This window comes from Bemisia tabaci, chromosome 3, assembly GCF_918797505.1.
Source record: "Bemisia tabaci chromosome 3, PGI_BMITA_v3".
In the NCBI taxonomy this organism is placed as follows: Eukaryota; Metazoa; Arthropoda; class Insecta; order Hemiptera; family Aleyrodidae; genus Bemisia; species Bemisia tabaci.
This window is the reverse complement of record NC_092795.1, coordinates 49,099,773-49,114,074: the sequence shown is the minus strand read 5'-3', so window position 1 is coordinate 49,114,074 and position 14,302 is coordinate 49,099,773. Positions and strand designations below refer to the sequence as shown.

General features: G+C 35.1%; 3 protein-coding genes across 5 annotated transcripts in view; 2 read left to right on the top strand and 1 right to left on the bottom strand.

Annotated features, from left to right (window-relative positions):
• The window catches only part of Polr3C (RNA polymerase III subunit C), a 316,833-nt gene that overhangs the window by 293,050 nt on the left and 9,481 nt on the right, over positions 1–14,302 (top strand). The window lies entirely within an intron of this gene.
• Positions 512–13,020, top strand: LOC109030623 (uncharacterized). 3 transcript variants are annotated; one of them, XM_072298496.1, is made up of 10 exons: positions 512–869; positions 1,490–1,639; positions 2,543–2,660; positions 3,058–3,200; positions 3,876–4,487; positions 5,085–5,338; positions 6,449–6,593; positions 8,930–9,045; positions 10,324–10,455; positions 12,916–13,020. In XM_072298496.1, the coding sequence occupies exons 1-6, from the start codon at positions 760–762 to the stop codon at positions 5,302–5,304; spliced, it is 1,353 nt and encodes a 450-aa protein (XP_072154597.1). In that variant the 5' UTR covers positions 512–759; the 3' UTR covers positions 5,305–5,338; positions 6,449–6,593; positions 8,930–9,045; positions 10,324–10,455; positions 12,916–13,020. The 3 variants fall into 3 exon arrangements, with proteins under 3 accessions (XP_072154597.1, XP_018897227.2, XP_072154598.1); XM_019041682.2 differs by lacking the exon at positions 12,916–13,020 and having other exon boundaries at positions 10,324–10,531; XM_072298497.1 differs by lacking the exons at positions 6,449–6,593; positions 12,916–13,020 and having other exon boundaries at positions 10,324–10,531.
• Positions 9,058–14,300, bottom strand: LOC109030626 (peroxiredoxin-2). The gene is made up of 6 exons (XM_019041685.2): positions 13,815–14,300; positions 13,184–13,301; positions 12,050–12,289; positions 11,688–11,853; positions 10,295–10,384; positions 9,058–9,661 (listed from the first exon to the last, which is right to left on the bottom strand). Exons 1-6 carry the CDS (start codon positions 13,990–13,992, stop codon positions 9,536–9,538), a joined length of 918 nt encoding a protein of 305 aa, XP_018897230.2. The 5' UTR covers positions 13,993–14,300; the 3' UTR covers positions 9,058–9,535.

Sequence of the window (14,302 nt, the reverse complement as noted above, 5' to 3'; positions counted from 1 at the left end):
TAAACGCATGCAACGCAAATGCGTGCGAAACTCAAAAATTCATAAACCGCATAAAGCGCAATAAACGCAAATACGCAGTAATCGCAAAAAACGCAAATACGCATGAAACTCAATGAAACCAAACATGCAATGACAACTTGCGATATTTCCTCTATTTTCTTTTTAGTGCATAAATAAAAGGACGTAAAGCACTGAATCAATTTAAAATGTCAGAACAGAGACTATTAATTTTGTCCTTCCTTGGGTCCCTCCTCATATTTAGGGTGCCCCGGTCCCTGTTATCTCCCCTCACGTATCGCTCTTTGGTAGCCTCTACATTATTTTCGTACAAGGTGAAAAATTCATAAATTCAGTCCGAATATTGTTCGTGTCGTGGACTCGTGGCCGTGCGTGGGTGTAAAAGTCGACCATTCAAAAAGACCGCGCTAGATGAACGAAAACAAACATTTTGAAACGGGTAGTATCAAATCAATGACGCAATGTTTTGTTGTTTTGTTGATTTTTGTTGAGGTGATAATAGGGTAAGGTTGGAGTTGGAGCTTTCAGCGCTTTGCATGCCAACTTAATGTGCTTTCAGTAATTCAAACATTTCAATCATTATCTTTGAGGATCTTTTATCAAACCATGTGATTGAATTTCAACTTTTTCGATCTCGTATCCTTTTCCTGATGAAGTTTTCTTGGTGATCGTGTAGTGAGCGTTATCACTGTGACATATCGTAGTTTGGCTTATAAAAAGAACAATACACTTTCCTTGGAAATGCCGAATAACGTTTCCAAAAGAAATTCACGGTCTGGCAAATCGAAAACGGGGCAGTATTCCTATTCTCAATCCACTTTACCAGTCCCTGGCTCCGTCAAAAATTTTTTGTAAGTGCTTTTTTATACCTTCTCATCATGTTTGGGATGAGACTCATGCACCTAAATGCACAATGCTTGCTCGTTTTTCTCATCGATTCTCCTTAGTTCAATTTTCCGCAGTCGTAAAATTTTTCCAGCAACTATAAACTCAAACTCATCTTGAGTAAGGAGCTTGCGGGTCTTATAAATTTAGGAAGATACCCTACCGTTTCTAAGTTTAATTTTTTCTGAGGCATTTCTAATCCTTCTCCAAATTCATGCTCTACAATGAATCATTACGGTGTCTTTAAAATTGAGGTAAACACTGTGTGTTTATCAGTGGAAGTATCAGAATCTGGATGTAGCAGAACAAGTGAACTTTTTGAGCAATCCAAGTAGCAGAGTACACCCAAATCGTTCAACTAAGTACAGTGTGCTGAACCACACATTGGAGGATTTGAAGTTATGTATGTAGTGATAGGATTTTTTACTCTGACGTCTGCCAATTAGGGAATTTTACTTACCAACTAACACTACTCAACAACGAATTTAATTTGAGCGAAAGGCAACAAAATTAAAAAGCTTATACCTACTTCAAAGTGAGTGCAGAGTCACTGACTGTTGTATTAATCAGATTTTTGACTTTTCAGTGAAGTTAGTGGTCATGCTTTCATCGAGTTATCAACAAATCAGAGACTCAGTAAAATCAATAAATCACTGAAGCTACCAGTCTTAAACCCTGCCAGTATTTCAAGAACGCAAACATTTCTTGGAGCTGCTACCATCAAGTCATCTGTCTCGTAAGAACTTTCTTCCTGACTCATTTATTTTTTCTTTTGTAACAAATCAACTAAACTGTACAAAGAGGGCCACAAACCCCAACTGCTCAGCTGATTTAGAATCGGAGCACTCGAATGAAAGCGTGAGGAACAGAGAATAGTAAGTACCTAGTCGCTTTTCGACAAGAAGGTAGAATAGATGGATTAGTTCTTTATTTATTTTTGTCACCAGGCCTGCTGCAAAATTTGACTCTAAAAATAAAACTTTTTTGAGTGCGGATACATATTTCCTCTCTTGTGACTCTTACATAGCGAGTGAAGAGAGCAGGCAAAGAGAGCGCATCAATTGAGGCTGCCACTCTTCTTGCACTGTTGATAAGGTTGGAAAGTTGAACATGAGATTTGAATCAAATCTTATACATGAGTCATCAAAACTATTCCCTAATTTTTTAGCGGAAACCCGTTGAAGTGGAGCTTTAGGTGAAAAATATCAAATCTCGTTACAAATCTATGAGCCTCTCTTCCAGAAACATACCTCCCTGACCTACTAGTGGTCTCCTCACTCGCTAAATATAGGTGAAATAAGTTGAAACTTTCAGTTCATGGCAAGTAGATTATGGAGAATCCATCTTGCAGAACTTCTTATCTGTAAGTAAGTGCTTGGAAATTTCACCCATTTCGTTTGTTTCATAACTGAGAATGCGACTCAACTAAAGCATGTTACAAAGCAAGTAGAGAGAAGGGCAAAAATTTTAATAAAAAAACATACAAGGACGCCTCAATATCTCAAAAAGAAAAAAGATCATCGTGCGAAATGAAGTACTTGGCAATGAGAGTTTGTAATATTTTATGTATCTGAACAACCAACCATTCATCCCTGACTATTCTGAAATCTGATTTTTTTTTCTTGGTTGCTCCGGACAGAACATGTCAAACCGAACGAAGAGAATTAGTCGACGATAACAGCGTTAAATCAGAGACCAACTCTCAACCATCTTTTATTCGTAGTTTGTCAGCATCTGAGTCGGAATCCTGGTCTGATGTAAGTATTTAAGTTTATTTTGTCTATAAAATGCATACTTGAACATTTTTAAGCCTGTAAAATCTTTTTAAAAACTCATCTGTGCATTTTATGAAATATTGAGAGACGGTATGATGCTGTTGTCTTTTTTATCATCAGCTGCTGTGTGAAACCGAGCAGAGTTTATAAATTGTTTAACATCTCCTCTAGTCTGTAGGAAAATCTGTCTGGCTCAATTCTTTGTTTCATTAGTCACTTCTGTCTGTACCTGTATCTATCAAACTCATTCGCTGTCAAATCATGTTTCCACTTTCAAATTTTTAATCATTATGAAAAATAAAAAAACTAAATACATAAACTCGTTCACTTTGGTTTTTATCCTAATTTGTGTCTCTTTTTTTGCTCCCATCTATTGTAGGACTTAGAAAATGAAGCAACTGCTCACTTACTTGCCAATTTGACACATATAGACGATATGTTGTATTGCACTTCACCAGTTACGAGTAACCAAGAACTATTTCACGAGATCAAGCTATGGCAAAGCCGTTTTCCTTTTTTAAGGTAAAGTAATGTTTTTTCCTTTGAAAACTTCACAGTCGTATCTGAATATTCCACAATGATTGCTCTTTAACTTTCAACTCTGGTTTAAATGTTGACATGCAGGCATCATAAAGTGCTACAAGTATTTATCATTATTTTTGTCCTAGGAAAAACTGTTGATTTTGAGATTTTTCTATCTCTCTTTTTTTTTTTTTTTTTTTTTTTTTTTTTTGCAAAGGCACTGTAGCTTTATGAAACAGTTACCCATCAGAGGTACTTAGTTCATCATCAATAAGCTAAATGTGAATGCCTATTATGATTTTTAAAGATTACTTCTCTCAAACTTGAAATAAGTATGATGTCCCGTATCAGTATGGCCAATACTGAATACTGGAAACTGAATATTAATTAACAATTGGACCAAATGTTCCAAGCGGCAGTCCATTTCAATCCGCCCCCCTCAAACTAGCGTTCTGTGATGAATTTAGATGCAAAATTGCCACCTTGCGTTGAATTTTTATCTCAAATTTTTGATGAATCAGCATTACCCGCCCATTCTAGCATTATGTCTTGCATCCCCAAAACGCATCCTCCTCTCCCCTCCCCCTAAAATGCACCTGTAGCTCAGGCTCAGACCCTCCTCTCCCCACCCAGAAAGTACTGGGCCCCTCGATAATTTTTCTCTTTTTTGATCAGGGTGGTTGGCAAAAAAGTGAAGATACTGGATAACAGTACCAGCATCAACCAAGAAACCAGTAGAGAGAAAGAAGAAGTCATTTTTAATGACACTAATCTCACCAGTACTGACCTTGAACCAGTAACATCCAACTCAGGGAATATTGTACACCTGAAAAAGCAACTCAGAAGGTCCGTGATCGACCATCTGACAACTCACTTCATTTATGCCATGAAAGATGAAATTATTCAGTGTTCAAAACATGAAATCTGTAAACCAGCATCAAAAGTAAATAAAGCTCCAACCTGCCGTGTTGATAAAATTTCTGACATTAATGACAATAGTCTGCGAGTACATGATTTGGATAATATTTTGAATATTTCACCAATATCACTCAAGGCAACAGGGCCAAAATCAAATTACTTGTCATCGTTTTCAACCAATAGAGTGAGAAGTATACAGGCAAAATCCTCTGTTAGTCAACCAATCCATCTTCGCATTGAGCAGAGAACATCGACCAAAATCACTCAACAACCTTTCAGAAATGCAACCGATAATGTGAAAATCAGTATCGTGGCAAATTTAAGCAAAACTTCCAAGCCTGCCAAAAAATCTTCCGAACTGAAATTGAGGTATGTTCTTCGTCAATCTAACTAATCAACAATTTAAAATTCAAATTTTTTATTGCCTGTGATTCACAGAAACCCGAAGCATCCAACCTTCATTGTCTCCTTGAAATGAATCTCTCAAGTTGTGAATATGTGAGCAATTGTTGCCTGATTTTTATACCAGGAAGAGTTTAACATAAGTTAAATTTAGCGTTTAAGTTTAATTTTGAACCTCATTTAAGGTTTTAAGAGGAGATTTTTTAAGCATTGGTAGCTGATAAAAGCCTCCATCCATCATGATACCAGTCTCTCCGTAAGATACGTTTAGTCTCCTTTATCTTCATTACCTACCCTTAGTCAAAGCTGAACCTCGACTGAATTTATGTTTGGACTGTAGTAGTTAAGTTCCTACCAGCTTTTATCTGACTACATCAAGAATTTAAGAGCAGTGACTTAAATATTAAAGTATGATTCATAAGTATGATCATTTTATAAATGAAGAACTTATTAATTCAGATTATTATCAATGATGCACTCAGAAATTCGCCTAGTTTTTATCACAGTATAGACTGATGTGTTATCATTTATTAATCTACATGTATTATGCACATTACCTTTCAGGAAGGACAACCTGAAGACCTCCAAAAATATCGAATCATCAACTTCAAATCGATCTCGTTTTTGTACCCTGCCACCGTTGAAAACCCCTGGACTACGCCCTACCTCAGCAATATACAGTAGCTTCAAAAAGCTTCCCAGCGATTCTAGACCAACGTCATCTTTCATCCTTGCTCCTTCAGCACTAATGAATGAATCCTCGGAAAACGATTTATCTTTATGAACTGAAGAGTGTTGGAATTGCAAACCCTTTTGAGGTAAAAAATCCCTGTAGCTTGTAATAGCATCCATGTAATTGCTCTTAGTCTTCCTGTTTTGAAGTCATAGCATTTTTTCTAGGGACTAACAAAACTTCTTGAGATTGCGGAGAAAATGAACTTTCTGTTGGACATTAATTCAAAGGCTGTTTTGAACCAGTCCTACTGAAAAGCTGAAAATTGGCATCTTTAATGAACCCATCGCAATGTGTGTTCCTTCATTAGTCTACCAAGGAAAAAACAAAGCATCTACTTTCCTGTAATATTCTGTGTGTGAGGAAAACCTACACACATAAAAAAGTCTGGGAATGTACGGCGGGATTAGCCAGGGAATTTCACAAGCAGTATGTCGGCTCAACAACAGCAGGTAGCATTCAAGAAAGTGTAAACAACTTACAAGTGCCTTTTTCGATGATTTTATTCTCTAGAAGTGGAAATTTTGTCTTAAGTTTAGCAAAAGTCATCGCAACCGAAAGGATGAACCTAAGTAGTAGTTTTGTAAGAAGGTCTAGAAAAGTCAAAGGATTTTGAAGTTTTGAAGTCAGGTAAAGTGAAAAAAGTCAAAGAAAAACTTGGGAGAGGTATGAAATTGGAAAAGGAGAAAATTATAGAAACCTTGAATGTTCATTCAATTAATTTGGAAGATCTGATATATCTCAATCAACTTTAGTAGTCTATCAGCAGTTAAAGATTCTTTGTTTTCATTTTACAAGTTAAATCGAAAATAGATCAAACAACGTAACAATCGATGTTAGTTCATAAAAATTCTAAGCAATTGAAGAAAAGCCGAGACTTACTGCACCATGTCAGAAGTTTATGGTACCTTGGGCCATACGCAAGAAACCATTGTATGAAATTCTTCTAATTTACCGTCTTCTAAGATCATTTCCAGAAATTTCAAAGATTTTTAGGAATTTCAGATTCAATTTTTCTAATTTCCAGTGTGCTAATTTGATTTTTCAAATTTTGTAATATAATCTTAAGTTTACGCAGGCTCTGTTGAACTTTCATCTCATCTTGATTGGTAAACAGCAAAAATCGTTGTCAATCCTTTAGATACATTTAAAAAACTCATCCGTAATCGCATCGCATAATCTATCTCTTCCGCAGGTGTCAATCTCATTGCGTGTCATAACGTAGTTCAATGACATGAACAGTTTAGAAGATACTCACGAGATGAATGAATTTACTGACAGAGGATCAGTCCTGTCTTTAGCAAACAATGTATTCATTTTTGTTGATAGTTCTCATCGTGGTGAGTTTTGCACCATCAAATTCTGGTCCTTAAAAGTGTTACCTCAGTTACGTATCATCTCAAGCTGCAGTTGTAACAAAATTATAAAAATAAAGCAACAGGCCGTCAGAAGATGTGCAAATTAGAAAAAAGTGCCACCTGTTTTCTCTTCAATATCTTACGCTAAAAAACGTTTTATGCAGAGAGTAGTTCAATAATCAATTCCTGAATAAGATATATCGACGGTGTAAGTCGGCAATCACATAACTCGGTTTGCGACGTCGCAGACTTCCTGTCATACTTTATTTTTTGAACGGAAAACTACCCAACGGCAATTATTTAAAATTAGCGTGATTTTTCTTCTCTGTGCGAAGAAAATTCTGCATAAACTTCAAGGAATGATGTCAATTTGTTCTCCTTTAAAAAAATAACAAAGAGGCGGAGATTTTCAGACACCGCAAACGAGTTATGTGATTGCCGACTTACACCGTCGATATATGTATTTTTAGCAAAGATCGAAAATGGAAGTTCGAATACACAAATGACGTATTTTTTATTTTTGATATTTAGCCGATTTTAATTATAAGCACTTTATATCTTGTTCAAGAGTTGATTCTCTAACTGCTTACAGCAAGATTTTTTTCGTTTTGAAATATTGAAGAGAAAACAAGCTGGTTGCTGCTTTGATTCACACCTTATTCAGAGGCCCATTGAAGGGTCGAGGAAGAGTCTTGTACATTTTAATCGCTCATTCTATTTGACTGGTATATTGCATGATGAAAAAAGAATTAAAATTGTTTTTGTTACTTTCCAGCGCACAATTTCACAGCCCACGAATAGTAGTGCTCACACAGTGTGTGAAAAACTGACTTTCCTGTCTTGTAAAACGTTCAATCCAGCCTCATCTTCATTCTTTAGAAAGCTTTGGGTTGGGATTTGATGTCAAAAACTTTCAACCACTTTAAATTTCAATTGATTTTTGACATATGAATCCTGCAATTTTCTTTAATTCTTTACTAATTTTAACTTACAAGGGGAACTTCCCAAGCTGCCGCCTCCGATCGGGCTGAAAAAATTCATACGAACTCTTTGGATGAATTTATTTGACCCGTATTTTTTTGTTTTTTCCAACGCCCCCTAGAAACCCCCCAAAAAAATTCCGGAAAGTCTTGCTTTGAGCGCTCGAGTGTATATACGTAGTATAGCAACTATCTCTTATCAGTCGGCGGTGGCTCTACGGTAGCGCGTTTGGCCGGTGTTACAGCGGTCCCGGGTTCGAATCCCGAGCGCCGCGCCTATTTTTTACGACCGAATTTTATATTCTCACACATTTCCACATCGAATCCCATTTAATACAGTGGAACTTAAAACATCAATTAATTTACAACCATCATCAAACACAAATTGATCTACGATCAATAACTTCTTCAATTTGAAGTATAGATTTTTTTGGGAAGGGGGGGGGGGAGATACGCGCGCGATTATCTCGGGAGAAATATGTTGATGTGAGGGGGCGGAGTGGGTCGTCGGCTAATGTAAAAGTACAGTGATTGGCGAGATAATCGCGCGCGTATCCCCCCCCCCCTCCCAAAAAAATCTATACTTAAAATTGAAGAAGTTATTGATCGTAGATCAATTTGTGTTTGATGATGGTTGTAAATTAATTGATGTTTTAAGTTCCACTGTATTAAATGGGATTCGATGTGAAAATGTGTGAGAATATAAAATTCGGTCGTAAAAAATAGGCGCGGCGCCCGGGATTCGAACCCGTGACCGCTGAAACACCGGTCAAGCGCGCTACCGTAGAGCCACCGCCGACTGATAAGATACAGTTGCTATACTACTTATATACACTCGAGCGCTCAAAGCAAGACTTTCCGGAATTTTTTTGAGGGGTTTCTAGGGGGCGTTGGAAAAAACAAAAATATACGGGTCAAATAAATTCATCCAAAGAGTTCGTATGAATTTTTTCAGCCCGATCGGAGGCGGCAGCTTGGGAAGTTCCCCTTGTTAAAGAAAATCTTGAAAAATCATTTGTTTTCTATGAGTATGTTTACTTCAATAGACGTATTGATACTAAAAGGAACCTTAATACAAATGAATTAAATCAAAAGAAACAATGAAACACATCTCAAGTACACGGTTACTTCTGATTTCATTAATTTCCACATGGTTCGATTGAGCACTATTACGTTCATTAACGTTAAATGTTTTTAAAAACTAGGATCATCACCTCAGAACGTGCTTTTTTTTGTACTTGGTCATTTTTGGTTTGTTGACATCTAAGCAAGTAGGTACTAAATATTTTGAAACCTATCTCATTACATGAAGAATAATATAAATATTGCCCTTTCCAGGAAATGTATCCACTCAGGGGTCATAATCTGCTAAAGTTGTGGTAAGAAGTTCAATTGAAAGTTTCATCGCCGAGTAATGCTCTCCTCACTGATACCACGCTGAAACTCGATCAGAAGTAAGTAAACTAATCAAATCTAACAAATTCATTCGTAGCCCTGTTTTAACTTTTGGATTTTCATTCTTAAATCTCTGATGAAATTTGAAAATTTCAAGCAATCATTTTCGCATGAATCTCTGCCTATTGCTTGCTGCAATTTTAAGGCAAAGGCAAGGCAGCCCTTTTCCGCCAAAAATCAGATTTTTACACAATTTTAAGTCCTAACCAACTATTTTTGTCCTAAAAGTTTCAAATGGATTAAAATCATGTCCAACTGTACAAAAATTGCGCTCCTGGAAATTTTATCTTCATCAGTTTTAGGTACTGGAGATAGTTGAAAGTGCCAAATAAAATACTCAGTTCACTTTATTCCTTAAACTTTCATTAATTGATACATACAAATAATTAACATTTAATTAAATTTTTTGTATCTCTTCCGTGGATATCTTCCTTAATGCATGAATATGTTTACATAGTAAAGTAGGTTTATCAAATGGCTGTTAGTAATCTACTTTGAAATTGTCGGCATTTTACTTGGTCGAAAGTTCACCCCCTTTTCAAAAAATTGAGAGATTTTTCTTTGCTTCCTTGAAAAATCCTCACATTTCTTGCACTGAAGCCCTTTGGGAGGGATCTGGAACACACATGCATGCAATTAATTCAGTGAGACTAAATTGATCAAAGAAAAAGGTTATCATGTTGCATCTTCCATGCAATATTTTGCTGCTTTAATCAAAATGTTAACTCTTCTTCTTCTCCTTCTTCTTCTTCCTTATCTTCTCCTCCTTTTCTTCCTCTTTTTTTCTTCCTTTGACTAGAGCATGTGCCCTGTTTTGCCAGCCTTTATAGTATCACTTTATCAATAATATCAATATTTAACTATTCCTTTTTTTTTTTTTTTTTTTTTTTTTTTTTTTTTTTTTTTTTTTTGACCTCGAAAGAAGGAGCATCTCTGATATAAGCACTAATGACAAGTCCGTGACCAAAATCAGCTTGCTTGGAAATAAAAAAACTTAAAGTAAAATAAGAACACGGACAAAGACCAAAAAAATAAAAAATTGAAAAACTGATTAAAAAAAAACCTACAAATTATATACTTTATACATTTTATCAAAATTATATTACAATAACTAGTAGTTATTTATTATTTCTTGATTTTTGATGATTCCAAAAAATTGACTAACCAGGTATTATATGTCTCCTACCAAAAAGGAAAAATGCTCATTATTAGCTTGTTAGCTTGTATCAATGGAGATGTAGTACTCACAGTTATAATTTTATGTTTCCTCGTTTTAGGTGCAGACTCGGTTCCTTCTTGTGTTTTGGAGTGGCATGGATTGGAAGGTTGAACGGTTATCTAGAAGGCAAAGAATACTGTAAGAGCTCAGGTCCACTCTAGATTTAAGATTTGCTTACAGGTCAATTAGAGTAAGTCAGTATCCTTGCCTCTGGTTTTATGACAATAAATTTTATTTGATTTAAATAAAATTTCATCCTCAGTTTATATGTTCCTTATTAATTTTTCCTTAGACTCAAAAAAAATTGAAAATCTTTATTAGAGTTAACCCAAAATATAGTTATTTCTTTTTTCTACAAAAGTTTTATCATGCAACTTTTGGATGAATCCATTTTGCTCACCATATCTTTTGCTTCAAAATATATGGCCACCATGTAACCAAAAAAATATCTGCTAAAATTTTAGCCACAGCATAAAATTGGAGAGGATGGAAGTACATAATGACATTGCTCCTTTAACAGGCATTTTCACTGTTTGCCCTAAATTCCTAAAAAATTTCATGGTATATCTTTGCTGGAAGTGAGGGATTACTGTAGCAAACACTGATTTTCAGGTCCTCAAAAAACCTATTTTTTCCAATAAACTTAACCAGTAAAGCAACAGTTATATCAGAGAAAAAGTGGAAAACTAATAAATGTATCCAATGTATCAATTATAAGCAAAGAGGTTAGGTGATCATCAAAGATCAATTTCTGTAATGTAAGAAAGAGGTTGAAATTTCTGCGACCTGCGAGTGGATCACTGATAAAACCTAAGTTATCAGTGGATAAATTTTGAAAAATTAGAACTGCTTTAAAATCAGAAAGTATGATTGAAAGAATGCTCTTAACCAACTTGTTTTATTGGTAGTAGTTCCGAAAGAACTAAAGGAGATTTTTTTTTTTTTTATATATATCGATGGCCTAAGTGCAAAATCAAGCATCTCCACTGCTGTGTTTACAAATGTATGCTCCTATTTTATTTTTCCAAAGAGAAACAATTGAACTTCTAAGCTTAAAATTTGTACAGAATATTCTAATGACAGAAAGAAAAGCAAGGAAGTTTTCAAGAAATTACGTTGAATAGTTTTCCAAAGAAAAATTAAATATGACAAGAAGTCTGCACCTTTGCAATCCGAGATACGTGGTTTTGTACTTTCAACATTGATATATTATAGAGATAAAAGTATTAGTGATTCCAAGAGTCCCAAAATTCTCAAAAGTCGTCAATTTTAGCACTAGAAAATAGCTTTTTCTCAATTGAAAAGTATAATTTAATTCTAAGTAACTTCACCAACAAAATAATTGTGGAAAGGAAAAAATCAGAATTTGTTGGCATAAATTGTATTAGATATGTTGTGAACAAAAAAATTGGAGGAACTCACCGTTTTTTCACCTGGTTTCCAACCAGCTGGGCAAACTTCATTGTGAGTATCTGTGTGCTGGTAAGCTTGAATTAGACGCACCGTCTCATCAACATTTCTTCCAACATGCACATCATTGAGTGTTACATGACGAATAATTCCTTTCGGGTCGATGATAAATAATCCCCTATAAACCAAAAAATGAAAAGAAATCAAAGTTCAAAGTGATTTCAAATGTGAAAAGATGGTGACGAAACTGAGATGTTCAATTAACAATAATTGAACATGATGTCAATAGACTACTAGACAAAGAATATTGACAATGATTCACTTAAACAAAGGTATTCATAACTGAGAGATTAAAAAAATACAGAATATCATACCTATGTGCATGGTTGACCTCAGGTGCAAAGACTCCGTAAGATTTTGAAATTTCATGGCTAAGATCAGACAGAAGCGGAAATGATATGTTTCCAAGCCCTCCATCGCTGGTGGGAGTGTTGATCCAGGCCAAATGAGCGAATTGCGAATCCACGGAGACAGCAACAACTTCTGTGTTCAACTTGCGTAACTCACTGATCTTGTTGTTAAAAGCATGTATTTCAGTTGGACAGACAAATGTGCTGTAAAAAAAAACACACCGTACATATCACTTGCAGCTTTGTCTCCTTCTTCCTCTTGTGGTCATTGATGCAAAGAAACTTCAACCTAATGTGACCTTTTCCTTAAAAGAGGAAGAGGAAGAAAAAAAAATATGCATTTTTCAGACTCGCAATTCCTACTTCTGTCCCCCTCAAAACAAAAATCAATGAATCGTTAGTAGGCAAATCCATCCAGAGTTGCAGAAAGGTCTTCAAAGTGAAAAATTGAAAATTAGTTGAAACATCAGCCTTAAAATTTTCTCACTCCACAAGAATGTACTTTAAGTATGTGTTAAGCAAAAACAATTGAAAGTACTATACTAATGTTGGCTTATTTGTTTTTACGCAATTGTTGCTTAAAAAAAAAAAAACCCTCATCATAAAATTTCCTCTTGAGCTCCTACCACACGCAAGCATTTTCTGCACCTCCCAGTCTATCACAAGTTAATCGTCTATTCTTTTTATTTTATATTTTTCAAGTTTCTTATTTGCCATATGAAAACATACAAGATTCTCCTCTGCACATAAAATTCACTCAAAGGGACAGTGGCAAAACACAGAAAATAGCTTTAAACTCATTACTTGTTTTTTTCTTGACCAATATTCAGGTGTTCAAAATAAAAAGTAAAATAATCTTTTGAAACGATACATGGCTCCTATACGCAGCAACCAGAAAATGTATAGGCAGAGTTTTTTTAAGTGATCTTGCTTTTTTGGAGATGGGACATCCAAGTTCCAGTGAATTGAGAAAGGTAAGAAACAACTTTTTGAATTTAAAAAAAAAAACTTATCAATTTTCCTCTATTGCCCACTGATCAGTAAAACGAAGATAGGTACAATTTTAAGGTAAATCAACAATGCATAGAAACAACTTACAAATCAAGAGGGTAGAAAAGAAGTATCAAGTATTTTCCACGATAATCCGTTGATGATATCTGTTGGAAAGTTCCATTTATTACAGCAATCCCCTTCCAGCTGGGGGCAGGTCTTCCCACTGAATAAAAAGGATGCATAAGCAGTTAAAAGATAAAGCTACCCATTAATGGAAGTCTCCTTTTTCTTTCTACAAACATATCCAAACATTATATCTTTTCTCTTCCAACAATTGTAATACTTTTTTGAGCTTTTTTTTTATTTTTGGTCAGGTAGGTCAGGGGTTAAAATAAACTGCTGTGAACCAAACGAGCAAGATAAGAATACAAGTGTTTCTATTTTCTTTTTTGCTCTGCACACTGCCATTTACTTAAGGTTTTTAATTTTTTTGTTCAATCATTTCTCATCAGGTAGTTTAACTTCAATTTTTTTTTAACCTGTGTGAAAAATGTCCAACCCTGAAATTTCTTTAGAATAAAAATACAAGCAACTACCATCTACAGGGCTTACATTTTTAGCATTTAGGAGAATTTTGAAATCGATTAAAATTGATTTTAATACAATTTTCAGTTTAATTAAGTCCTGTGAGAGCGTTTTCAATATTAACCGTTAAGCAAAGTGAGGAGGAACTCACGTTTAGCTCTGGTCCAATCATAAAGGCGGTTGTTAACTTGCTTTTGCTTTGACTGCAGTGATTTCAAATTTGGAAGACTCTTTTCTGCTACATCTGAAGAACAAAATGTACTTATTTCGTTCGTAGAAATTCTCGGGGAAAAATAAATAAGTCCCACTAGAAGAATCAATCCTTTCATCGCGGACGCCCGTCAATTTGAATTAACCTCGTTTATTGTGTGCTCAAGAGTAGCAACTGTTGATTTGCAATTTTTGTTCATCGGCCGACGGACCGTAATTCGTTTCGTAAACATAGTTTTGTAGATTCTCTCCCCATAATTTACAGATTGTTCAGATTTTCTTACTGAGAACGTTAATTTGAAAACTTATTCGATCATAAGTTCAATAAAAAGGCTTTTGTTAATTTACGGTGAGTGTCTAATTTTTTTCTAGAGAGTGGCACCCTGGATCATTTTTGAGGTTAGGGTTATTGTTTACATTACATGTGTT

What these genes read in the sequence shown, in the direction of transcription:
- LOC109030623 (XM_072298496.1), top strand. Translation starts at nt 760, where the DNA reads ATGCCGAATAACGTTTCCAAAAGAAATTCACGGTCTGGCAAATCGAAA. An exon ending in AGTCGGAATCCTGGTCTGAT is followed by an intron (nt 2,661 to 3,057) that starts GTAAGTATTTAA and finishes CATCTATTGTAG; the next exon opens with GACTTAGAAAATGAAGCAAC. An exon ending in TCTTCCGAACTGAAATTGAG is followed by an intron (nt 4,488 to 5,084) that starts GTATGTTCTTCG and finishes ATTACCTTTCAG; the next exon opens with GAAGGACAACCTGAAGACCT.
- LOC109030626 (XM_019041685.2), bottom strand. Translation starts at nt 13,992, where the DNA reads ATGAAAGGATTGATTCTTCTAGTGGGACTTATTTATTTTTCCCCGAGA. An exon ending in TGATTGGACCAGAGCTAAAC is followed by an intron (nt 13,302 to 13,814) that starts GTGAGTTCCTCC and finishes CTTTTTATTCAG; the next exon opens with TGGGAAGACCTGCCCCCAGC. An exon ending in CTTTTCTACCCTCTTGATTT is followed by an intron (nt 12,290 to 13,183) that starts GTAAGTTGTTTC and finishes TTTTTTTTACAG; the next exon opens with CACATTTGTCTGTCCAACTG.